Source organism: Apteryx mantelli, chromosome 1 (assembly GCF_036417845.1).
Source record: "Apteryx mantelli isolate bAptMan1 chromosome 1, bAptMan1.hap1, whole genome shotgun sequence".
Classification (NCBI taxonomy): Eukaryota; Metazoa; Chordata; class Aves; order Apterygiformes; family Apterygidae; genus Apteryx; species Apteryx mantelli.
Window position 1 is genome coordinate 107,421,835 of NC_089978.1, and position 25,510 is coordinate 107,447,344.

The following is a 25,510-nucleotide window of genomic DNA, read 5'->3' on the forward strand; positions in this document are numbered from 1 at the left end:
CTCTTTAACTTGTCCTGTTTTTCTCACCAAGTTAACAAATGGAGGACAATACAGATATATGTGTATTAGTATCCCCAGGCTGTAGCTCTGAGTTCCTAAAGACATGGAAGCTAAAATTACTCCACTTGTTACGTTATTTACTAGTGCTTAATAAGGTGGGCCATATACCTCATGATATATACTTGAGAGGTTGATTCCTTTGTCCTCTCTTGCATGAACCAATTACTCTGTTCTTCAGTGAAGTATAAATGGTGAATTATAAAATTGTGGTCCCATTTACTTAAGCAGCTAAGTACATTACTTGTTTGGGTCCCGCATAAGTATGATATGCAGCTTGAACTCATAGGAACATGGACAATGTGAATACCCGATAAGTGAGTTGGATCATACTGCCTGCATACTTTATTAAATGTACTTTTCATACTTCATTTGAAGCAACGTGCTTGGAAGATAGGGATGCCAAGAGTTAAGGGACAGATGTGAAATCTATTTGTGGCTTTTCCGAGTGCCTTTTATGCATGTAACCTCAGGGATCTTACTCAGCTTTGCTGTAAAAAGGGTCATGGCTACATTGCAAGGCTACTGTTTAGGAATATTTCAAAGGTTTGAAAATAACTTTGGGATTCTCAGTTGGAGAGGACTATGCAAAGTTGAAGGGTTGACAGGATAAGGAAAGTTATAGATACATTATATTTTCCAATACTGTGCCTAAATTATAGAATACTTGGAAGCCAACCTGCTGGTATCTTTCTCATGTAACGTTGAGGTAAAGAGGTTTTTCAGAGATGTAAACTAAATATAAGTCCAAGCTCCCAAGACGAATCAGAGTTGGTTGTCTAACTCCTCCTACTTGTCCTTTGTTTTTGTTTTTTATCTCTTCAGATTTAATTTCCGGATTAAGGTTTGGAACAGCATTTAAGCGAGCTTAGTTCTCATGATCATATAAATAAGCTCAAATCCTGAAGAAAATAATGAGTAATCTTAATGTTTACAGTGACAGAAGTATGTAAAGGTAGCTAAAAAAAATCTATTTTTTTCCCATTAGAAGTTTAAATTTATTTCGGATTCCTCAATTGAAAATGTTGGTATTCACAGAGGAAGCGTTAGTCCCCTATGAGTGAGAAAAAAATTGCACGAAGCTCAGATTTTGAAATAAAACAATTATAACTTCATTTTGATTTAAAATCTGTTTTCTCCAAGGAACAGAAAGAAACAATTTACATTGTAATGAAAAGTTTTAAAATGTGATTCAGAACCATGTTTTTTCATTTCCCTGTGTAAAAACTGCTCATCAAAGCTATCTAGTGTTTGCACATATATTTTAACTAGCTCCACTAACAAGTCTTTGATAAATGACTATTTACGGAAGAATTTTGTGTAGAGCTACTGAAAATCAGTGTCCAAATACTTGAAAACTGTGCATTTCCTGGGATGCTGAAGTTTATGCTTTTCGGAGGGAAAAATAACGCAGTCATTCTCCATATTTAGTGTAACTAATTTGTTTTCAGTATATAACTTCAACTATTAATTAAGAAGCAAATCAAAAAATTTGCCACAGAAGCGTGCCTCAAGGAGCGATCTGCTCACTTTGTTCGAAACGGCTCTGTTTGTGACAAGAGGCTGGAAGAAGTATAAGAAGTTTATAATGAGGAAACATGAATTATTCCTTCCTGATGAGCTCAAAAATAATTTGTCAAAGCCAAGGTTTCAGAGAGGGAAGGAACTGGCATCTTTGGTTTAGGGCACAGAGGAAATAAGAGGAAATTCTACTATTGAAGAAGGATTATTTGAAAACTAAGGGTCTGGAAACAGAGTTCAAATTTAGACCAGTTATGAACCTGAATTGTGACAAAGGCTCATCCTCTTTAATTTTGCCTAATTTCATGAAGTCAAAGAGTGCATCTTTGGTGGGGGAGAGTGAGGGAGTTGCCAATACAAAGCAAAGCTCACTCTTATTGCTGCGCTTGGTACAAATTATAACGAGGAAAATTGAAGTACATGGTGGCAAAAAATAACTCATCTTTTAATTGGCAACAAGATTAATATATGAAGCAAAGACAGCTTTTAATTTTTTGATGAATCATTGAGCAGTGTATGCTGCCTGCTGCTAATATTTGTGGAAATACCATAGCTCATACATCATAGACATAAATTGCTACACTCGGTACCAATGGAAGGGAAAAATATTTGCGTGGCAGTCATTTTTTCTTGGCCCAAGAAAACCTGTTGAAGTTCCCACCTCTGCACTTCTGTTCCCATCCTCTCGGTTCAGCCAGTACCACTGAGGGTTAAATCTTGTGGCTTTGTCATATCAGCACAAATGATGGGGCTATGAGGGTGCCTGGGAGCAGCCACTGACCTTGGACTGGACCATTTCCTGGGCAGCAAAGCTGGTTTAAAAACGTATCTCCAAACGTGACGCTCGCCTGCAGGCTGTCAGCAGTGTCAGCTGGAGCAGGGATGAAGGGACACTGCTCTGAGCCCTCTGCAGAGAAGAGGTGGTGGCAAGCAGTGGTGGCATTACTGGGAAAGCAATGACGGCAACCAGATGTTCCCAGACTGGGCCAGCAACACTCTCGCAATAATCGAGCACATTGTTTCTCCCTCTTATTTGTCTTTAGCTCATAAACCATTGTGCCCGTGGAAGACATGCCCATTCCTGTTGCACGGTAGACCATTTCTGTCTTTACCGTTCAGGTCTCACCAAGAGCAATGAGGTGGGCTGTGTGGTTGGAGGGAAAGACATGCCCTGCAGTGTCACCAAATCCCTAGTGGGGAACCAGGCAGGGCCCCAGCCACAGTGCTTGGCTCCTGCGACAAGCCGTATTTCACTCTTGCTCTTTTGAATGCGCTATACTGTGATTTCCTGAACGTTTGTCCAAGTGCTTCTTAATTTGTATGAATGACTTTGGTTTCCAAAGAGCTAATTCCTTGCTGCCGCTGGCATCAGTTATTCGATGGGCAATTACCGTCATTTTTGCACATTACTTGCACATGCAGAAAAGCTCTGCTACTATTCCTGTGAGAGAGGTAACTGGAAGTAGGTATATTAAACTAGGAAATTTCAGACTGAATCTGTGAGCCTTTCTCATCTCATAAAAATTACAGTGCAAAAGGTAATAAACTGGACTTAATAGCAAAACTAGGAAGGTTTCAGGAGAAACCTAGAAGGTGCTTACTGTGTGGTTTGAGGTCAGCCCACAGTCAGCGTTAACTAAGTAATTTTAAAAGAAAGACTGATTTGTTGAGACCTTTGTGTTTTTGAAATGACATTTCTTGTCAGCAAAAACTCTCTTGTCTGTACCTGTCTCTTTCATGTCATCAGTCACTATTCATTTTTAATTGACACTCAGCAGCCCTTCCAAAGCTATGCAGAGTTTGCTTTGTGTGGAGACTGTGACTGTATAATTAGATGTCAGGGTTGGATTTTATTTTAAAATAAATCAGAAGTCAGTCATATACTAAATGTGGTATATAATTAATCATGCAGTAGCATACAATTAATTGTAATTAACATGTTGTACAATTAAGTACTCTTATTTTGTTTTTTCTTAAAGTAGCAAGCTGGTATTCCTTCATTCTGTCTTCACTAATTGGTAGATGCAGAACTGCAACATTTGTAGTACACCCTCGATGACTGAATACATGGATCTGTTTCTCTTAGACCAAATGTATGCACCCTAAAATCAGTTCTTAACATTTATACATACTATGTGTGAACCTGAAATACATGTGTAAAATTGTGTCTATTGTTTTAGATAGTTAAGCAAATATGGATGCATGTTGACTAATGATGACAAATTAATATAAAATGTATTTAGTAAAGAACAGCGCTCCCAGGGAGAGTGAAGTGTCTATTATTCATCCAGAGAGAGTCTGAAAAGCTGAATTTTTTGTAGCCAGAATCTTAGAGGTGATGAGTGTGTAGGGGATTTTCAGTGCTAATGCACTGATACTTCTTTATACCTTTCGACCCTTAGGAGTCTGCCTTCCACAAAGCTCAAATTTGTGCCATAAATTTAGAAGCCTCTAGTGAACATCCCAGTTTGCAGATGCAGTGTGTGGGATGAAAGCAAATGAGGGATATATTGGTGTTTAATGTTATGTAGCTTTGCAAATGGTATATAGCATATAGGGCAAGATAAAATTGTTTTTTCTGTTTGGAACATTATTTGTAAAGGGTTATATATTTACACGTATAATTGGCTGAATTCCAAATTGCAGGCAGAATTTGCTTTCTCTTCACTTAATTTGTGCAGTTCGGTTTTCCCTCAGGTTTTCATGTGTTGCAGGATATAGGCAAAAACTGTGACAGCTCACAGTGAAAACAGATCCAGACTGTTTTAACTTTTTTTTGCTGTACATATTCACTGGGGATGAGATTTACTCCTATTCATGAGACGAAGCTATGGCACTAATTTGATGTATATATGAGCCTCAAACCATGAATTATAAACCGTGTATGGTGCCTCTTGCAAGAGGGAATTTCATCTGGAGTGATTATATATAAATAGGTGTATGAAGAGAGTTTGTTTTCCTGTGCAACTTGTAAATGGTCTTTTTTTAAAAGTAAGGAAATCTCAATTTTGGTCGGTCTGTATAACTGAAAACCAACAAGAAAAAAATAGAGCATCTTCTGACTTCTGCTGTCAAATGTTTCCCATAAAGACAGTTACTCAATGTGCTTCTTGGACAATAATCCATTGTGTCTTTGTCCGCATATCCTGCCAGTAGTGCAGTGATAATGCAGATGTGGACTCAGCAACCTTAATACGAAGAAGTTTCTACTGCTGTGGCTTGGAAGTGAAGAAACTTCATCCTTGTATGACTGCCACCATATTGGAGCTTATTTCAGTATGACTGTTCAAGGGCAAAATCCTTTAGTGTATACAGATGAACTAGTTAAAAGTGTAGGCACACCTTGTGCTAGAAGACTTAGTGGCATGAATCTGTATTAAATCAAAATTTACCCTCATTTTCTCTGAGATGGTTTCCTGGAGGAGGAGTTAAAGCAGTCGGTAATTCAAATTTCCTGTTTCCATGGAAGTGTCTAGCCCCTCGTTCGCCTGTGCAAACATTAAGAGATGTCTAAGTATGCTTGTGTAGACAGACACAGGGACAATACCGTTTTCATGCTAAATGCAGTTCCTTCGGCTCTCCTGTAACTAGAGGTGTGCTCTGAGCAAGCTGAGACGGGTCCGTGCCAGGCGATGATCTCCCGCTGGTACTTTGATGTGACCGAAGGCAAGTGTGCACCCTTCTTTTACGGCGGCTGCGGCGGCAACCGGAACAACTTTGACTCGGAGGAGTACTGCATGGCGGTCTGTGGCAGCGTCAGTAAGTGGAGCTCGCCGGCCTCGCGCAGCCTCTCTCGCGCGCCGCCGGCTCTGCTGCTTGGGAACGGTCTGTGCTGCCACTAACCACCTTCCTGGCGAGCCGCTCTGTTCACCCTCCTTCTATTGAACGTGCTCCCTCCTTATTAGCTGCTCGTAGTGTCTCTCTAATCCAGCATGATAGTGGGTAACTTCTTTACGCTGTAGATGGGGTTTTGCAAAGAGGTAACAAAAGGCAAGCTTAACATCTCCATAGATAAGGCTTTCACACTTACTTTGTCTTAAAATCTTCCGTAAAAGTGTCCTGACGTTTTGTGTGTCTCTGTTTGTCTTTGTGCATGTACAATGCATGTACAGAAAAAATTTGAATTTTAGGGAAGCTTCAGGTAAGTTTAAAAATAGCTCATAGTTTGCAAAGTGTATTTTCATGTATTATTTCTTAATTTTTTAATCAAAGCAATATAATCTCATAAGAATATCAAAACATTTATTTCCAGCCTTGGAAGAAGTTTTTTGGTTTTTGTTTTTTAAGTTTTGTTTGAATACTTCATATGTGTTTGCAAGGAAAATGGGAGAATTGTCATTTGAGTTTTAGGATTCCCTGAGTGCCATGATGCACGTGAATGTGAATTACCTCCCACCTCTTTTGTTTAACATATCATATATTTAATGATCACTTTCCGTGAAGAAAGAATATTTGCATTGTGAGTTTGGTTTGCAAGGAATGATTTTCCCCATCGCAGAATCCTGAAGCTGATACAGATTTGTCAGCTGTGTTTTGATTTGTGAGCCTCTGGTACTGTCCCCGTCATCTGCTTTGTCTGCTCATAATCTTGGGAGAGTTATGGCTGCCATTTACAACTGAAATATTAGAGAATGATTATATATTTCACTGCCCTGCCCACTCATAAGGATGGGCTGGAGGGAGCAGAATAGAAGTGGCACATTAGGACTGCTTTTATTAAAAAAATTTCCAATTGTGCCTAGGAATGTTTGGAATAAGTAGCAAGCTTAAAAACTCACATGAATATTTGCAGAGCCACAGCAGGGCATGGTATATGTGTCGTGAAGTAGAAAGCTGACCTGTATTTTATTGGAGTGAGAGCAGGAGCACTGATGGAGGCAGGACTGCTGCTCTGGTGTTCCCGCTGCATTTCATCTCCGTGTCTTTTGGAGCTGTTCATGGCAAGGCTCCCTAGAGGGACATAAAAAGACGACCACAAGAAGAGCAAGGAAGATACTGTATGGGCAGTGATCAGCTCCTGTAACGAGAAAAGATGTAGTGAGGAGAGAGAAGAAATATGTTGTAGATATAATAGTAATATGCTTGCTAAAAAAAAGTAAAATTTTGAACTAGTAAGTTCCTGTGTTAGCTTTCAGAGATGCGTAACATAGTATTGTCTCTTATTGTATGCTATATGACAGGCAAAGAAAAAAATGTGACTTTGTAACCCTCACTGAGAGTTAATTTAGGCAGCAATAGAAAAGAGGAGGATTTTAAAGAAGAAAAATGCAGGCTATGTGATGTTGAGGGACAGTTGGTATGTAAACATGGAATGAGGAAAGAAAAGTTAAACTGAAGATAGCTGGGTCATGCAGGTTAGAGGCATATAAAAAATCTGCAGTGAGAGAGATGTTGAACTTTTGCCCTAGAAAAGCCATTTGACATCTTGTTCATTTAGTTTCAGGTAGCTGAGATGGGGCTGTGTTTTTTTTCTTTACTGTTATGGACAACAGAGAATTTGTAACAGTTAATTACCTTTGTCAGTCTTGCATAGATATCATGCTTAAATGGCGATTGGAGCAAAGACAGGATGATGGCCGTCAAAACTGCTAAGCAAAAATAGCTGAGAAACTGAACCTTTTGCTGCTTTGCTAGTGGAAACAGTCCTAGTTAGCAAGGGAAGAATGATTGGAGTGAGCAGGATTTGCCTGCACGGAATTGGGGATACTTCCAGGGTTGGCTTGGCCTGTAGGAGGCAAATGGAAGTCACCTGCCTCTGCGGATTGTCTGATGTTACACCTGCTGCAACAGTATCCAAGTTCCTTTGCCTAGAAGTTTAAAAAAAAACAGCTTCATTCATATACCATATATTTGATGTTCAGCAAGGTAAGCTTGAATGAAAAATAGCTATTGGCCTTTTGTGTTGTGCATTTTAATTTTATGAATTATTATTGCCTTTGTCAGCCTCACTGCAAAATCTAAACTGTCTTTGTGAAGGCTGGACAGCAGTATAAATAAAGACTTGTATTATATTTTGACTCTTGCAAGATTGAAGCAGTTTTGTTAGACTTCCAGTTTTTACAGATTTGTTTTGGCATCTGCCCTTCAAGTTGAGCCATATGGATGCATTTTTGTGCCCAAATTCTGTAGTAGGGCTCTGTGCAGACACAAAGATCACCCTGTCCTGTATAGTGTGTCTTGCAAACAGAGCTGTAGTTACTCACCCAGCACTTCAAATCTGAGACTTTCATTTCTGGCTTGTATAATACTGTGAAGTTATTACATAAAGGGAGAGGTGTTGCTGACTAAAAGAACAGTCATGCCGCCCAGACTTCATGCGAATTAAATAGTAAAACTTGGAGGAATGAGATTCTGATTTGTCACATTGATAATACAATGATGTTGCCTTCCATATGCAGGTTGTAGGTGAAAATGTGACACAGACTGGTTGTAACAGTAGGCAACAGGATTTACACTCCAATAAAATTCAAAAGGGCTCTGCTCAGATCCACTTCCCAGCAATCTAGTGATCTTATTGCATGAAACTTCCTGTTACAAGGGGTGGCCTTGGCCATGATCTTAAAAAGAATATTATGGATTGAATGAAACCTGCCGGTTAGATTGCCTGCCTTCTTCCAACTTGTCTCTCAGCAGCAAAGTTGTACAGCTTGTGCTCATGCTATTTGGAAGGATAAATAATCTTCCCTTATAAGATTGGCAATTCTTTCACAGCATGTGAAATCAGAAGTGAAAAAAGAAACAACTTCTAAATTTAATCAAGCTGTACAGTGAATCCATTAGGAAATTCAAATGAGCCCAGGAGATTCCCCCCTCTCTCTCTTATAGAGGTTTAATTCTTTCTTAGGTTCAATGAAAATAAAACAATGCCAAGAGCATTACTATTTTTTGTTCTTCTCATAGGTATCTTGGTTTACTCTGGGAATCTTATTGTTGGTCTGAATCATTTTATGTTTAAGAAAAATACCTTAACTACTGGGGTGAAAAAAAAAAAAAGAAAGCCCTTTAAATTAATTTTGTCACTGTGTGCTAACTGAATCCAGACACCGAGATTTTTGAGTGTATTCCTATTCTTTCCGTCCTTATGAAAATGTGAGTTTCATAATATGACAATATTATTTGTGTTCATGTAATATTTGGAACACATGAAAAGTAAAAATGTCTTCCATTAAATGGGTTTATTTCAGCTTTTTCATCCATTCATAGGAATTTGATCCAACCAATTTTTTTGCAAACTGCAGTAAACTTTAAAATCATACCACACAACAGAGGTTACGACATGGACTTAGTCTGAATATTTGAGCTGCAAGATTTCATTGACACACCTGGGCATGTGGAAAGATAGAGGTGGTCTTGTCTTTTCTGAATTAGAACTTACAGGGCTTTTTCCTGGTTTTCCTCAGTAGTTTCTCAAACAATATTTGAGTCTATAGGGTACACTTTCCAAGCTACCTAAGTTATCTTTTTGTTCTGTATTTTTCATGTTATGTCAAAGTGTTATTTACCCTGATCTATACCCATCTCATATTTCTGTTCCTGAAATACTTTTTTTTTTTCTTCAGGTTTCATCTACTGTTTCATTATCTCTGTGCTGTTTCTCATTGCTCTTCATAATGTTGCTGAATATAAATGGCAATGAAAATTATTGGAAATACTGAATATGATATATTTCAGCACTTAAGTGAGATCTTGTCTTTGGAACAGCTCTGATGTTGCTAAAATTGATTGACGTTAGCTGGTTAGAGCGAACCTTGGATCAAGCCTTTTCTCCCTTCCCCCCACCCCCGATCTCACGAAAGAAAGAGGGGAAAAAAACAGTGGAGAAGAGCTTCCGACTGGGAATTCTTCAGCGACCTCTCCTTCTTCCTCTCATTTTTCTTGTATTTCTTTTTCCTGTCAGCCTGTACTTAATCTTTCTTTCAATACTTGCACATTCCCCCTGCTATCCGCATTTATCTTTATTGTTTTACTCCATTCTTCATTTCTTTTCTCTCCAGTGGTTGCATTACTGCTGTTCCCTGGTGTCCTGCAAAACTCCAGTGAGCCTCTCTGAGGCAGGACACAGGGTGTGTGGAAGGCACGCTGGGTGGTTTGTGGATCTGCCACCGCACCTTTTGGCTTGTTCAGCTCCACACCCGGTAGACTGGAATATATAGTTCTCTTCTGGAGTCAGGAGAGTAAAATCCCTGCAAGGGAGAGCTGTCTCAAATGCACAGGGATCCTTCGGGAGAAGCTTTGAGCAGGTTGGGAAGCAGGGCTTCACTGTTTGGCAGGACATGCACAGTGGAGACAGGTGCGTGGTCAAGAGAACAGCGTACAGAACCAGAGAGGTCTTTGGAGATATTTGCAGGGAGCTTGGAGGGAAGCTAAGAGCACACGTCTTTCATTTGCCTAACTACAGCTTGTTTTGTGGGATAAACTTGTTGTATTTTACAGTGATATGGAATAGTGGGTAGTGTCTAGGTTTCTCTTCAGTAGTGGACAAGGGATGGAAAGGTGGAATGTGAGCTTATTTTTCTTGTAGTTGTTGAAATTGGACTGAACCAAAGCCTAAGGATGTTCTATTATCATGAACATTATACTGTCTATAGAAAAAAGCTCATGTTTTATTCTGCTTCCACATTGAAGTCTCTTAGCCTTGCTCTGAACGGGTAGTTATGTACTGTCATAGGAGGCTGCTGCTGTCAAATTTTGCGTAACAAATTTCATCACTGAGCTTGGAATGGAGTTGATATATAACTACCCTAGAAGGGGAAGGCTTTAAATGTCTTGTTACCAGCTCTCTTAGCTTGCCAGACCCCACGCCATCTTTCTATTGATTTTTAATAAGGACGTTCAATACTGTACACAGTTTCTGTTCACTCTAAGAACTCAAATGTCTGCTGTGTGACTGTCCTTAATGGGTCCTTTGAAACCATTAGGATCTGTCAGATGGGTAATTCAGATTTAATGACTTCCAAACAGATACGTATTGGCAAGAGTAAGCAGAAGATGATTTAAGTACCCTTATCAAAGGAACTATTTCTGTCTTATTATCAAATGAAAAAGTAATCTATTGTAAAAATCTTTTCACTTGTCTCTAGTTGTTGCTTGTTAAACATCCTTAAAGCTACAAGAAATACATAATTTTTCAATAAATACCATTTTTAAATGATGTTAATATTCCTATTTTAACTTGCAGACACAAGGAGCTTCAAAGTTAGGAAAATTCTTTCTCTTAAATGGGTTTAATTTAACAGCTGTTACATTCAATCCTGCTCTCTTACTAGTTCCTATAGCTGTGATATGGTAGATTTAGAACATATGGAATCCTTGCTGCAATATTTTCACTTGTTCTTCATTTAAAGCCGTAGTTAAACCAGACTCTGGTGGCACAATCAATTTTTGAAGACTTCGACATATCATTGAAATGTCCTTTTATAAAATAGAGGTTTTTTTTATTATTCTACTGAATTACTAAGGCTAACAAGAGGATTCAATGTTGTCAGTTATCTCCTTTACCTTACTTCTGTAACCTGGAACCTAGTAATAAGTTTAAATGTCAACATTCACTGTTTTATTTTTGATCATTTTAGAGCATGGTCACAGACATTTTGTGTGAATTTAGATAGAATTGTATTTATTCTCTAAACTAAATGCTGGAATCTTACAGGCTTGCTACACCAGTAATTGTGATAGTTTGTGAGTAGCACATACTTTATTTCAATTTCAAGTGGAGGAGATGAAAAGAAGCAGACATTATAACTAAGGAGCTACAATTTCATAGTAGACATGGATCTTCACACACTACAAATACGTATTAAAATATTGTGCTCAAGACTTAGTCTAGTATTAGAGATCCACTCTTACTGCTTATTATATAGGCTAACTTCACCTTGCCTTCTGACTAGTATCAGCCCATCCTTGGTAATTGATGAAATCGGTCTTAAGAGTACAAATTGAAAACATTTTAAGTGAGGGAAAATATATTACCTCTAGTGTTTTGCATTGTCCAGTTTAATTTTTCTTCAAAGGAACTTGCAAAGGAACAATCTGTACCTTTTTACAGCAAAGACTTAAAGATGATAGTCCCATCATTTTTGGTTGTCAGTAATTTCCTTTAGGCATTTGCTGTCTGTTTGGGATCTTGACATCTCTTTAATTAGCAGGGAGGAAAATGTTTTGGCAGCTAAACTTGCATGCCAACCGCCAGAGCGTGTTTTAAGTGATAAGGAGGTAAAGAGCTGCAGTACATTCGCATAAGCAGAATGGTAAACTATACATAGTTTTTAGTTAGGAAGGATGTTTTAATCTTCTATCTTATTTATCAGATGATTGCTCATTTTATCTGTAAAACTTCAGAGACTGCTTGAGCTTGAGGTCAGGAGGGAGGCTTAAATACAGAAAGCGGGCGGATGTATAGAACACATTCGTCTGATACAGATGATATTGCCCTTTCATTGTTCTTGAGGTTTATGGGGTAGTTGGCAGACCTGTGTCTATAAAAGCAGTAGAGCTTGAAAGTTGCTTCATCGCAGGACTGCGTTTTTTGACAACACACTTAGTGTTGGAAAGTATTCATCACAGTGAACTGGCTGTAGCACTAATTCTTCACAGTGCTACAAGAGATACAATTTAAAATACAGAAGTCTAGCACTAACATTTCAAATCCTAACAACCCACCTTTATAAGCAGTGATATTGCAAGGAAACATTTCACTAAGTACAAGTCTTTTATCGGAATGAATGGGGTGGAGGGGGAAGGAAATTTTTATAAATACCCTAAGCCAATCCCACTAGAACAACCTGTGGCTTTATCACAAAGGCTCTTTGTATTCAATTGTTTTACTGCTTCCTAAACTCATGGTAAAGGGAAAATTGCCTCTCAAGACTTCACCTAAATGTGTCCCTTCCCCACCATCTCCAGCATACGTTGCCTGCATCTGCTGGATTTAGTTTTCTCTGGCATGTAAACTAGACTAAATCATGCATCTTGATGAAGCAATTTTCAAGCAGTGTAGAGGAAATCTTAAGAAAAACATATTTTTGCAGTTCTTCATTGTGAGTGCTTGAGGTTTGTCATTCAGTACCCATCAACTGTAAATGGATGAGTTTTAGGATCTAAGTTGTTAATTTTGACTAGCACGTTTAGTGAATGTAAATGACTAATTTGCCTTCATCTATATAAATTTGTAATCATATTTCACCCTTGAACCAAATGTAAAACCAGTGTTGGACTGTACCTTGGGGGAAAAAAAGGGAGGGGAGGAGTAAAGTTTAGGATTCAAAAGAGAAATGATACAAATATTTCCATACACAAGAGTTTGACTGCTAATAGTTTTAAGCACTAGGAATTTTATTATGTAATGTATTAATGTAAGCACTGCTGTAACTTGTTCTGTTGGGTTCTGTTTTTCTCATAAATATTTAAATTTATGTTGACAAATCATATAAGAATGACCTTGAAGCAGAGCTTTGCAAAGAGGTTTGCAGGGCAGTGATGGGAACGTTTGCTTTGGGGACCTCCTCGCAAGCATGAGAGGCAGCAAAGCGGGAAGGTGCTCATCTCAAAATCCAGCCACTAGCTGCTGGAAGCTGGAGTGGCTGGCTCTTTGGGAATGCAAATCAATGCTCACTATCGAGTGACTAATCATAGGTGTATGTGAGGGGAGAAGCAGGGAATAGACCTGAAGACAAGCTGAAACAAGGTCATCACTTTGAACATGAGGGAAGAAAAGAAAAGAACTGAAGAACTTGAGAAAGTGAGTGATCTGCATTTGTCAGGGCTGGAGAAAAGGACGTTGTAGTCATGGAGATGCAATGAAAGCATGAAGGAGAGTTTTAGCTGTGCTAAAGTGAAATCCTTACACAGTAGGATTTTTAAATAAGAAAAATTAAGTTAAAGCTGGTTAGATGGCAGAATTAACTTGAGTTCAGGCAATAGATGAGGAACAATATGAGTATGGTAATCTTTTTTTCTCCAGGTTGTTTTTGTGAGGGATTTCAGTAAACCATCTTCCAAGCTGCCTCTTGTTTCAAAGGAATATAGGGTCAGTCTTTGCAAAGTAAAGTTTAAGAAGGACTATCACTTCTAAACGTGATGTGATTTTTTTTTTTTTCCATCTCAATACATTTAATTATATTTTCTGCCAAGGTTGGTATCTTGACCTGTAATTATTCTTTGAATACTAATGAAAATTATGAATCATTACAGAATCTATCTACAGACTTCAGTGACAGGGATGGTAGGTAATAAAAGCAATAAGAAAACCTAACTATTAAGAAAGGAAAGATCATCCCTTTGGAGCACTGGTTCAGATCAGTTTCTCTTTCAGGTGTTAACTCTCCATGTCACTTGTGCCTGGAATCTTTTTCAGTTAAACTAGCAGGTGTTTTTAAGCAGCATGCTTTCTGATTTGCCCTAGGAACATTCATCTAATTTGACAAAACTTTGGAAACAAAGAAACATCTTGAAATTGAAGGGGGACAAGTTAAGTCTCAGAACTTGAGATACCTTTTACTGTTTCAAATGTGATCCCTGAGCATATGATCACTACTGTTACAGATAGTTTTTTCTTAATTTACTAACAAGATGCATTTACTTTATCTAACAGAAGAATACATTTGTGTATCTTGTCTTCTAGCCTATGTTTTTTGCCTCCTGCATCCCCACCATTGTGGTCAGGATTCCTTATTTTTTATGAAGAAATTTTCATTTCATAGACTTTTGGGGTGTCACAGTGTTGGGAGAAAGCAAATGTGCAAGATAAAATAAATAAAATTCGGCTGAATGGTTATGATCAGCATGAGTGATAAATATGTAGCTGAAATGGATGGGCCTTAATATCAATGAAAATCTTAATTAGAGTTCATATTATTGAACATGTTCGCTGAAAATTAAAATGTGGACAGCTGGAGTTGAATGATCTGAAGGATAGGAATTCCAGGCTCTGAATGTAATCAGCACAATTTACTGCTCTGCAATTAGCTTCCAAGCAGGGAAATGTGCTGATTAGTCACAAGTTGAAAGATCTGGCTCTCAGAGCTCAATCTTGAAATATTAGCATTTGTGCAATTATGAAGACTGGTGATGAGGGATGTTCAAAAGGTTTGCATAAGTATCCAGAGGCTCTTATCCAAAACCTTTAATGCTCCCTCTCAGCCCTTTGGTTAAGGTTCTCTCCCATGCAACTCTTTTAAAAAGTAGGTTGTTGAGGCACCTGGGTAACATTGTAGCTGTGATTGCAGTAATTTCTGGAGTTAAAGAAACCTTCTCATAGTCTAAAAATGAAAAGTAAAATGGTTTTCATTTGGCACTTGCTAGAAGATGAATGAAGTGAGAAAGGTGAAGGTGATGACATAGGAAAGGGCTTATGCTGGAAAGAGATATCTCAGAGGCCTGGGGTAGCCAAGTGCCAGTGTCACAAGTTTGTCTCCTGACAGTCTTTTTAAGAGGAAAGAAATCAAGAGGTCACGCCAATGCTCAGAGCCCATCCCTGCTGTCTACTTCCCCCAAAACCTAAAGACAAAACAAAACAAAAACACCACTCACAGGAAAAATACTAAAATTGGGGACATTTCTGGTGTTGATTTTCACAAATTCTCACTTGGATTGCTGACTGTGGAAGGAACTCTCTCCTCCCTCCCCCCCCCCTTTTTTTTTCTTTTAGTTTTAGACAGGGTTAAGAAAGTGGTCTTGATGAAAGAATGTGTGAAGATAAGGTAATTAAAACTGGAAAAGAGTGGGAGTTTTCCTGCCTGTCCTCCAGTTTAGAATGCCAAGAATGAGAATTGCTGTCTGTATTTATAATTTTATAGATTATATATAGTATATAAATGCACTGTACTTACAGTTTAGGATTTTATTGTTCTGTGCCCCTGATATTGATCTCTGTACTAAAAAATGTACTAGTTCAGCACATACTTCTCTCTGAGCAATTAAATTTTATTAATTAAACTTCACTACTTACTGTGTAATAACTCATCCTGGTATATCCTTTTCCCTACATATAAAATAATGGTCTTTTACTATAATCTGGTTTATACCTTCCCCAAGCTTCATTTGTCTTCTGTCACTCAGCTCACTCACTGCTGTACAGATTCTGTTCCTTGGTTTTGCTGCCCTGCTGTAAGTGGAGTAGTTTATTCACAAACAAATGGGGTTACATCTTGTAAAGCAGTTCATTTTGCAAGGTAGCAGTAACAGTAATAGATTGCCAAAGATATTCCATAAACGCTAGCGGCTGTTGGAAATACTGTAATTAGTTGTGATTTTAGTCAACAACTGCAAGCTTTGGTTTTAATCCTTCATTAATGATGCAATTGTACATGTGGGATTTCAGAAGCAATGAACGCATTCAGTGACTATTGCACTGTGGGTAGGTAGCGTTCACGTCTCAAGCGACTTCCTGTCTTTTATGCAACAATGAGTGTAATTTAGAAAAAGGGTATCTACTAATCCTTTTACTTATATGAGCATGGTAAATGACTTTATTCTTTCACTGGAGCTACTGATAAGGATTATTTATTTTGATTGTAAAATAGAAGAAAACTGGATCTTGTGGGTTATTGTTGCATTTTTATTTTTTTCCTGGTCTTTCTTCTGATAATTAAGAATTACTGTTAAATAGCAAATGATGTAGAGCATAGTTTGAACGTATTACTGAACCTATGTCACTAGGAAGGTTAGTATTTTTAAGTCTAATAAAAAAAATCTGTTTGGGAATCGAAAAATAAAATGAGTGCAAGTATGAAGAAAATATCCTCTAGTACTGGATGTCTTCTACACCTGTCAACACACACTTTTTGATGAGCTCTCATGCAGTAGTGGAATGAGTTATCTTATGAAACAAGCAATGCATAGAAAATGAAACCTCCCTTTAAAAAAAGTCAAAGGTCAAAAAAGAGATCGGCTGCAGATTTTTAAGAAATTCGTGCATGTAGCTGATGTCTGACCAAATGTTCCCAATTTGCTATGAGAAAACGTGCAACACATCTATATGAATGAGGTTCCCAAATGTATTGGAATGGAAACAATAGATTGTGTGCTAGAAGCCATGAATAAATTCAAGTTTTTCTGCTTTATGTAGAAGGGAGGCCTAGTTCTTTTATAGCTGTATTTCATGTCTTTTTTTCCAAGGGGGGATGCTAGTTATTTGTATTATTGGAATCAAAAGTCTTCAAACATACTATTGAGGATTTCAGGGTTTGGGGTTTTTTTAACATTGGGTGGAGAATTTCTCACATAATCATTTGGGGACTTAGTAAATACAGGGAGCAGAATCTTGTAGAGTTATTTGTTTTTAAGCAGACTGATTTTTATTTATTTTTTTTTTATGCCAGGGAAATATTTCTGCTTACCTTATAATTATGTTAACAGCTAAACACCCATAAAAGGAGCTATTTCCAAATTTCAGTTATAATAGAAAACAAAAGCCTACATGATCGTTTTAGAATTTTTGTAAATATTCATGCTGAACTTCTCTTTACAGAAATTATTCCTGTTTTTAATAGTTTAAACAATATCTTTGTTTTCAGACTAAGATATGATTTATGTTAATTGGTTGGTTATTATCTGCAGCCTCTGACTGCATGTGTGACAGATCCAAACAAATATTCCAGAAGAGGTACATAGACTATTCGTCTTACTACTTGCTTTGCACAAATTTAACCCGCTCTCTCAGACCTGGAACAGTGCTAGCAGCAAGCATGTAGGAATAAAACATGCATTTTACCTCTTGCTGTGATGTCTTTTCTCACCTAACATCCACAAAGGTCTTGCCTGTGTGTGTCCTTGACCAAGTGGGTTACGTGTAGAAAAATACATACTGAAAAAATAGTGCTAGTCTTTGCTGTTCAGATAACAAGCCAAGATGTGACAGTGCCTATCATAAATTTGAAAGGAAGTGCTGAGCACGAGTTGGAGGCATGGACCCCACATGTCTTGTTTGGAAGGGAACCGCTCATGATGGAAGGGGGTGGCTGGGGGCGCCAAGGCCTCTGTGCCAGGCACTGCCCACACGTGACTGAAGCAGGACGGCTGATGCTGGAGCCTTTACGGCATCATCTAACAATCGCCCAAGCGTTTTCCCAGAGGTAGGGTTCCCAGCGCCTCCATCCAGGGAGCTCTGTTATGATCTAACTGGGTGCAGAATGCAGAAGTTCCTCTGGTAATTTCTGCCTCTAGGCCATAACATCAGTTTGTGCTAAAGCAGGATGTTTTAAAGGATACTCTCGGGCAAATCAGCCTACCTTTGGGTAAGTTGTTCAAATACTTAATTGCACATACTACTGAAAGGTTTATTTCTGGTCCGAATTTCCAGTCTTATTTATGCCCAGCTTTGGCTTCCAACCTTTAGACCTCAGTTACTTCATTCTGATAAAGTTATTGTCAGAAATCTTTTCTCCCTAGCCTTTTTTTGAATCAAATTAGTACTTCACTTTCTCTAGGATAAGTGTGAGTGAGTGAGCTTCCTGCTATAAAATACTTCCCCCAAAGCTCGCATTGTTCCATGTGCCCATTTCAGAGCCTTTTTTCTTTTTAGACATGTGTAATCGAGAATCATGTATATAGCGTTCCATGAACAATTGTGCTATTGCTTCTTGCAGAAGGCCAGGAATAATAACTTTCTCCTCCTACACAGCATTGTTCTTCATTAGCATGAGCCTCTTTAGCATTACCATGAGAGAATATGTTGCAGTTAGGTATCAATCTATTATCAGCATCCTTTCCAGTATTCCTGAATACAGTCTGGCTCTCTCAGGCATTCAGGCCTGTTAAATATAATGCATATGCTTTGTTTGATTTGGCTAGGCTCTCTTCATTTCCACTAAAAAGCTTCATAATTCTTATTTTCCCATACTGATTGCAATTTTGAGCAGCAGTTTAAGTCTTAGCTACAACTTCTGCTGTTGTTACGATGCATAGAGGAGCTTCCTTGAAGAGCTGAAATTAAGATGCGTGTTAGGTTACTGAAGCCTCCAGACATGCAGTTGTTGAACTAGTAACTCACTTCTGGATGGGGCTGAATTTTTTGACATCCCCAAATCAGGCACTGAGATCCAGAGCACCAGGCACTGTGAGATCAGATTTTCCAGTTCTTAGCACCCGCTATTCTCACCTCTTTGGAAACACTCTAGCAGGTGTCCCAATGGGAAGTAACGGTATCATCAGAAAATCTGGCCCTTAAAGGCCATGCATGTGAGACAGCATCTTTTGAAAATCAGACCTTAAATATACAGATGGCTTAACAGATCTCATTGCAAATTCCTGTGACCTTTTTTCCTGTTCAGTAAATTAAAGGTTAAATTTGCATAATTTATTGGACAGTTATTTAGATCATGACTTCTTTCCACTCATGTTTGTACAGACTTAAGAAGTTCAGTGGAAAAAAAAAATCGTTAAAATTGAGAAGCATGGAGAATATATTAAAACTCTGCCCTGTTCAACCTTCTCATGCAAAAACCTGGGGGTGCCCTAGGAAGCTGGGAGGAGGAAGGGTCGGACAAAGGAGCATTTTCTTCACACAGAGCATCATTAAACTGTGGAAGTCATTGTCACACCATATTTTGAATGTTAAATTTCATGTGAGTTTGGGGAAAAAATAGTCATGGAAGGAAAATCCAGCAAGGATAGTTTTAAAACATTGTAACAGGGTATTTACATGTGGCTCAAGACTCCCCGAGTGTCAGATTTGCAAGCTGGGAGATCGTCACCTTAAATTTCCCCTGCTCATATATATTCTTCCCTTCAGGACGTTCCCATGTTCTGTTAACTTCTGTCAAGAAACAAGACCCTGGAATAGATGGCCTTTTGTCTGATGCTTTTAAATTTCTTCCTGCTTTGTAATAAAATCTTATTTTTATTTTTTAAATGGAATTAAAATATACCATACTTAATTGCAGTTTCAGGAAAGATCTGGAAAGATCAAATGAATTTGGTGCTACAGACATTTAAAAATATATATATATATATATATATATATTTAAAAATACAGTCAAGCATCTTGAAAATGGTTCTTTTTACTCAGTCAATGCTTTAAGTGATCTGTTTTTGGAATTTGCTTGTATTCGTTACAGTCTTTCCAACAGGCAGTGCTGCACCCCGCAGAAACCATTTCTTACAGTTCAGCAAGACAATTGTCCTGTTTTTAATGTTCATTAATGGCCCTGTAAATTTTTGTTATCTGAAAGCTTTTATTATAAATTCCAGTTGGACATTCTGTGCAAATGTGAATGATAGGACCCGTGGCTCGTGTGCTACTGAGTAAAGGTAGACCCAGTAAATAGATACAGAAGTCAAAGTCAAAGGCTCTGCATTTCTTATTGTGGCTCAACGACTAACTTGTTAGGTTGTGCTAGCTGCCTTGTGAGCCTTTGCATCGGGTGCTTCCCCTATAAAATAGGGATAACTCTTTGCTTGCCTCAAAGGATTGTTCCCAGAACTGTTGTTTTTAAAACACAGAATGTTATAATGTAGTATGTTCATGGATAACTGTCTTCTAGTGGTCATCATATGTGAATAAACACCGCAGAGAGGCTGGTGTGTTTTGGAGTTATCGCTTTGTAGTTACTTCGTGAATCTCTCATTTTAACCTTTTATTTTTGTGTTTCCTTACACTTTAAATTGTGCAGTTCTAATATTTCACTCGTATTATCACTAAAGATGAATTATCGTTAAGAGAGTTTAAAACAGAAAAGATAACTTTTATGCTTTTATAACAGAAATAGAGACTTCAAATTGTCTGAGGCTATGAGGGTAACCTCTGAAAATATTAAGAAGAGCTACATTCCATTTTTGTAATTTCTGGCTTGTTGGGAAGCTTACGTGTTTTTCTTTTTGTTTATTACAATACTTCAGTAATAAAAATGTTTGCAAAATGTAAATCTTGTGGTTAAATATTCATGGGACAAATCTAAAAATGGCAGGAAGAGTGATAATTTTCACTGCCTGTGATTTCCCAGTGGATTTTTTTAGTTGCTTCTAGAGTTTTTTGTTTTGTTTTGCTGAGACAAGGAAGGCCTTTCCTTTGTTCCAGTGAGTAACTTATAAAATCTGTTGTGTAATTTACTTTAGCAGCAGCTAAAACCGTCTTTGTCTCAAATGCAGCCAAGGCCAAAGGCTTTCTGGTTCTGTTTTTGTTCGTTTTGCTTTTCGAGTTGTATGTATAATGTAAAATCTGAGGAAGAGTTTTGGATTTTGGAAAAAAACTATTTATCTTAATATCTGAGAATGTATTTCATTGGAACTAACATGTGGAAAGCTTGTTCTTGTAACTGATGATTTTAAAAAACCTACATAGATGTGTTTACAATTCAGCTAGTTTTTGAGAAAGTAGTAATAAACAAACATTGACTGTTGTTTCTCAGACTGAATTTCAGATTGAAGTTTGCTTCTGCAGCAGACTTAAGGAATGTTTGGGGGGTTTTCTTGTTTTGTTTTTTTTTTCCTACCTGTATTAGTCTCTCTATTAAAATGTATTACTTCTGTACCCAAAGGTAAAGTTAACTAAGTACATGTAGTCAAACTCATTTAAGAAAATCTTGTGCAACTATATGTACAGCCTTCATTTGTTTGTTAGAATTTTTAAACTGACTTTGCAATTGTTGAACAAAATGTGACAAGGGAAATGAGACTATATAATAAAATATTTAGGGATAATGTAGCTGATTTGAAATAGTTGTTCGTCATTAGAGAGCTTTTTAAATGGCTGTTATGTCCCTAGCACAGAAATGTTACTCTAGTTAATCTAGAAGCTGCTGGATGTTACTGCATAATTAAAGAATTGTTGCCTACTCTGCTTAAATTACTCGAAATGTAAATCTTTCTGCTCCTAGTGTAATAGATATAGCCTGGTTATCTGACAGGAAGGTGCAGTGATCAGTGCATTCTGGCTGATTATTTCCAGCATCGATGAGGGGTTTTCGTAGCCAAAGTTGTTACAAATAAAGTAAATGTCTGTGAGAACAGAATGCATTAAGGGAAAAATTTGAGGTATTTCGTTAGAGCACTGTGGGATCCATAGGTGCTTAAAAGTATGTTTGTGTTGGCACTTGTGTGTGTAACAGTTTACATTTTAAAAATAAACTTATATATTAAGCACATAATTTTGCAAAGGGCTTTCTGCTGGTTTATGTACTTTGCTCATTGCCATTTTTCTTTCTTGGATTTTTTCCTTTGCCAGTAGTTCCTAATCTGTTTGAATGATATTGCTTTGTTAATTCTAAAGCGTTTCTCCTGGATTATAAGATAGAGGAAATCTTTGTATATTTATATATATTTGCTGCGTGTAATATACTTGACTAAAAATACATTTTTGGAAGCTGTCTATCTTTCTCTGAGGTTAAATGAATGGTTTTATTCTGATAGAGCAGATGTTTCTTCCTCAGTTCAGCTAAACTTTATCTATAATAAACTGATAATTCTGCTTTTCCTCCCCTTCCCTTCCCTCTCTTGCCCTCAAAATTTTACCTCAGTCCCTACCACAGCCGCTAGCACTCCAGATGCTGTTGACAAATATTTGGAGACACCTGGGGATGAGAATGAGCATGCCCATTTCCAGAAAGCCAAGGAGAGACTTGAAGCTAAGCATCGTGAAAGGATGTCTCAGGTAAGGGGGGATGTCTTTATTTCTAAATACGGCAGGGAATTTTGTTTCTGAAGCCATAAGATGCATGGAATCCTTCCTGTTCTTATTTCCCAAGGCTTCCGCCAGCTGCCCTGCCCGTTTACAGTGCTATAAATACATCATTTGCTGCCTTTCTGACTATGTATCTGAGGATTCAGCTGTCTGGACACACATTTGATTCGATCACATCTGTGATCATAAGTTGCTACAGTTCACTTGTACTGGTAAAAATAAAAAAAAAAGTCCGTTAAAAATTGGTCAAGTCTTTGCAGAAGAATGTGGGGTTTGTGGGATTATTCTTATTTTTAAATAAGGAACTTGACCACCCTGTAATTCATCCTTCCTTTGTACCATTTCAGGGAAATTCCTTTTGGGTGGCTTCATTTTGCCAGGTGATGGCATGGCAGGAATGTATGAAATGCATCTAAAGACAAAGGAAAGGACAAAGAAAGGACAAAAGAAAAGGAAAAATTAGTGCTTTTGAACTGAATAATCAAAACGTTTTTTTTTCCTTTAACCACAAAGACTCATGTAGACTGAAACTGTGTACTCTGTGTTTTAATCCTGTTGAACACTAAGCAATGAGTTATCACTCTTTCAGATATAGGGTTTATAATAGATAAGCCAATAAAAATTGTGACAGTTCTGCTCTAATAACAGCAAAGGAAAACATGTAAAAGGTTTGAGTTAAGCCTGTGATGCATATTTTAGAATGGAACAACCACTCCAAAAAAATAGTAATACAATTTGGAAGCACTGTTTAGGTATTTTACTGTAATTTTTCACTGTAACTTTCTTCCCCTGTTGGATTTTCAGTATTTGTGTATTACAGATGCATGAGCCAGGCTTTCAGTGCTAAAATGTTTGTTTAGGCATGAAATGAAGCTCTTAGAAAAAGTCACCCTCTGTTAGTACTCTGTGCCTTGTGCTTTTCTCATAAATAGGCCAGGGCATGTTACAGGAAGGCCCAAAAACATCATATAGATAGAGTATACAATGAAGAGTGACTTTGGCGAGGCTACCAAAATTAACTGGAAAAGCTATCGAGCTGTCGCTTCAGAAAAATTCTGGGTAAATGCTCTGGTCAGTGTATTATACCAGCTGTATTTTGGACAACTTCATAAACGAGGGTTGTGGTTCAAGGGTTTGCCTGACGCTCACGCGGGTGCTGCCACCCCTAGCGCGTTGCCAGCCCTCTTTTCCGTCAGCGCGGCAGAGCCTACAGCTGGGGGGAGGCACCTCCGCTCCCTGCTCGGGCTGGAACGGGAGCTTTCAAAAAAAATAAGATAAAGTAACCAACTCTGGCCAGTTCAGCAAACTAGATCGCACCTGGGGAACAGCAATACAATACATCAGGGAAGAAAGTAAGAAATGATCTTTTGTTTGCCTAAACTGATCATGAAATCACACCTTAAAGTACCTAGAACACCTGCAGAGCTTTTAAAAAGAGAATTAGCTTACTGAAATTTCAAATGTTAGTTTTTCCCCTATATTTGAGTGGTCTTGTCTTGTACAGCACTGCACTAACCTTTCCCAGCTAATGTTTCAGACGTTTAAGAAATACAAGACATGAAGGAGATGTAGAAAAACCGGTTAGTTTGCCATTCTTTGTTTCATTCCTGTTGTGAACTGTGGTATCTCTGTGTCCCATGCTGCTACTCTACTTTTCTGGCAGTTTATTTAAAAATTGCTTTTTATACTTTCTTTAAAATCAGATATGTTCGTAAAGTGTTTTTAATTGAAAGTTTAATTTTAATTTACTTTGTTATGTTAAAAACAATCCTAAATAAATTAAACACTTAGTAAGCTTTTACAGACAGTTTTTCCTTAAAACAAAGAAAAGTTAACTAGTGAGAGTCATTGGCTAAGCCTTCCAGCCACAAAGAAAATATTTTATTCACTTCTGTTTCCTCAGATTGTAGCTCAAACTTGTCTTCTTTTAATGCTGAGAAATGGGGCTTGTAAAAGAGCAGGAATGCCCATTTTTCTTATATTAAAAAAAAAATAGAGGGAATGATGAGTGCCTTTGAGAAAAGGAGCAAGTCATTCTTTAATCTTGATAAGTGTGATAATCAGAAATAAGTTTGTTCACCAAATACAAACAGTACTTCCTTTGTTTAATAAAGCAGCTAGTTTTAGGAGTACTTGATTTGATGCACACTTGGCTTTGTAGCAGTCAATTAATTAATAAAAAGTATTTCTTATGCATTCTAGTTCACATGTAAAACTTAATCATGTAAGGAGTAGGAAACTTTTTTAATCATTAAAAAAGCTTTCAATTTGAAATTAAGTATTTTAATCAAAATGTCATCACGGCGAATGCGGGTTTTCTGTTTGTTGCCTTTCTGCGGTTTCCCTTGTTTACTGTGGAGTTCTCACAACTTCTGTTTCTTCTCCTCTCATGTGAAGATCTGCACACGGGCAGAGACCTGGCTTCTTTCAGGGGCTGTGTCAGTTCATAGTTCACAACTCCTAAAAGCCTCTCCTACTCAGGGTTTCTGTGCTCTCTTTATACCGTGACCTGATGCAACTCTGGTTCACACAGTTTGACTCCCTTCTGCTCTTAGTGCCCATCCCTTTAGCTTACAGACCATGAAGGTTTTTCTGCCCTTACCTCTGTGTAGCATCTAGAGCAGTAAGGCTTATAACATTTCCTAGGCACTACTGTAAAGTGAATTACATTAGGATACAATTTTAAGCTTTTCCCAAGAATTATTAATGCAGCTCCAAAGAACAACAGCAGAACTACATTCACGTGTGAATTGGATAGCTATTATCTATGCATGTGCAACCTTTAAATGTCTGCTATTCTGTTATATATAACAGGGAGAGATTATGTGAATTGATCTCAGTCCTAGTTCTCGTTTCCTGTTTTGGTACAATTCCACTTTTCCTCTTTCTCTTTCCAGTTTACTTGTGTACAATTTGCTCATTTAAATAGTTGCCGCTAAATAGCGTGATGGCAGCAGGTGTTGAACTTCACTCAAGGGAGCTGCGTGTTTACATATTTCTCCCCTCAAGCATCTTGAGACTTCCTGGTCTCTAAAAAATTATTCTTTCTATGGCTGTTTACAGTGTTTTAGGAATCATAGTTTGTACAGTAATTACGGTAAGAGCTTAATGATATGCTGTCTCCTAGAATAGTCATGCTTCTTGGAAGTTTACTTCCAAGATACACACCTAAAAATACTTCAGCCCTCAGCCAGCCTGAACTTAGGGGGATGATGGCTGGTGTTGCATTCAAGATGCTTAGTTTATTTCTGTGATGAGAGTGTAGTTTTAAAAGCAGAGCATAAAGTAGATCTACACCGAAGTGTTTGATCCTGTTAA

General features: G+C 37.8%; 1 protein-coding gene across 2 annotated transcripts in view; it reads left to right on the forward strand.

Annotated features, from left to right (window-relative positions):
- Positions 1 to 25,510, forward strand: part of APP (amyloid beta precursor protein) — a 236,454-nt gene that overhangs the window by 137,925 nt on the left and 73,019 nt on the right. Inside the window, exons 7-8 of one of the 2 annotated variants that reach the window (XM_067299530.1) lie at positions 5,170 to 5,337; positions 22,029 to 22,162. In XM_067299530.1, the coding sequence (XP_067155631.1) occupies positions 5,170 to 5,337; positions 22,029 to 22,162 (302 nt within the window). The remainder of the gene's footprint in view (positions 1 to 5,169; positions 5,338 to 22,028; positions 22,163 to 25,510) is intronic. The other variant, XM_067299536.1, reaches the window with a different exon arrangement.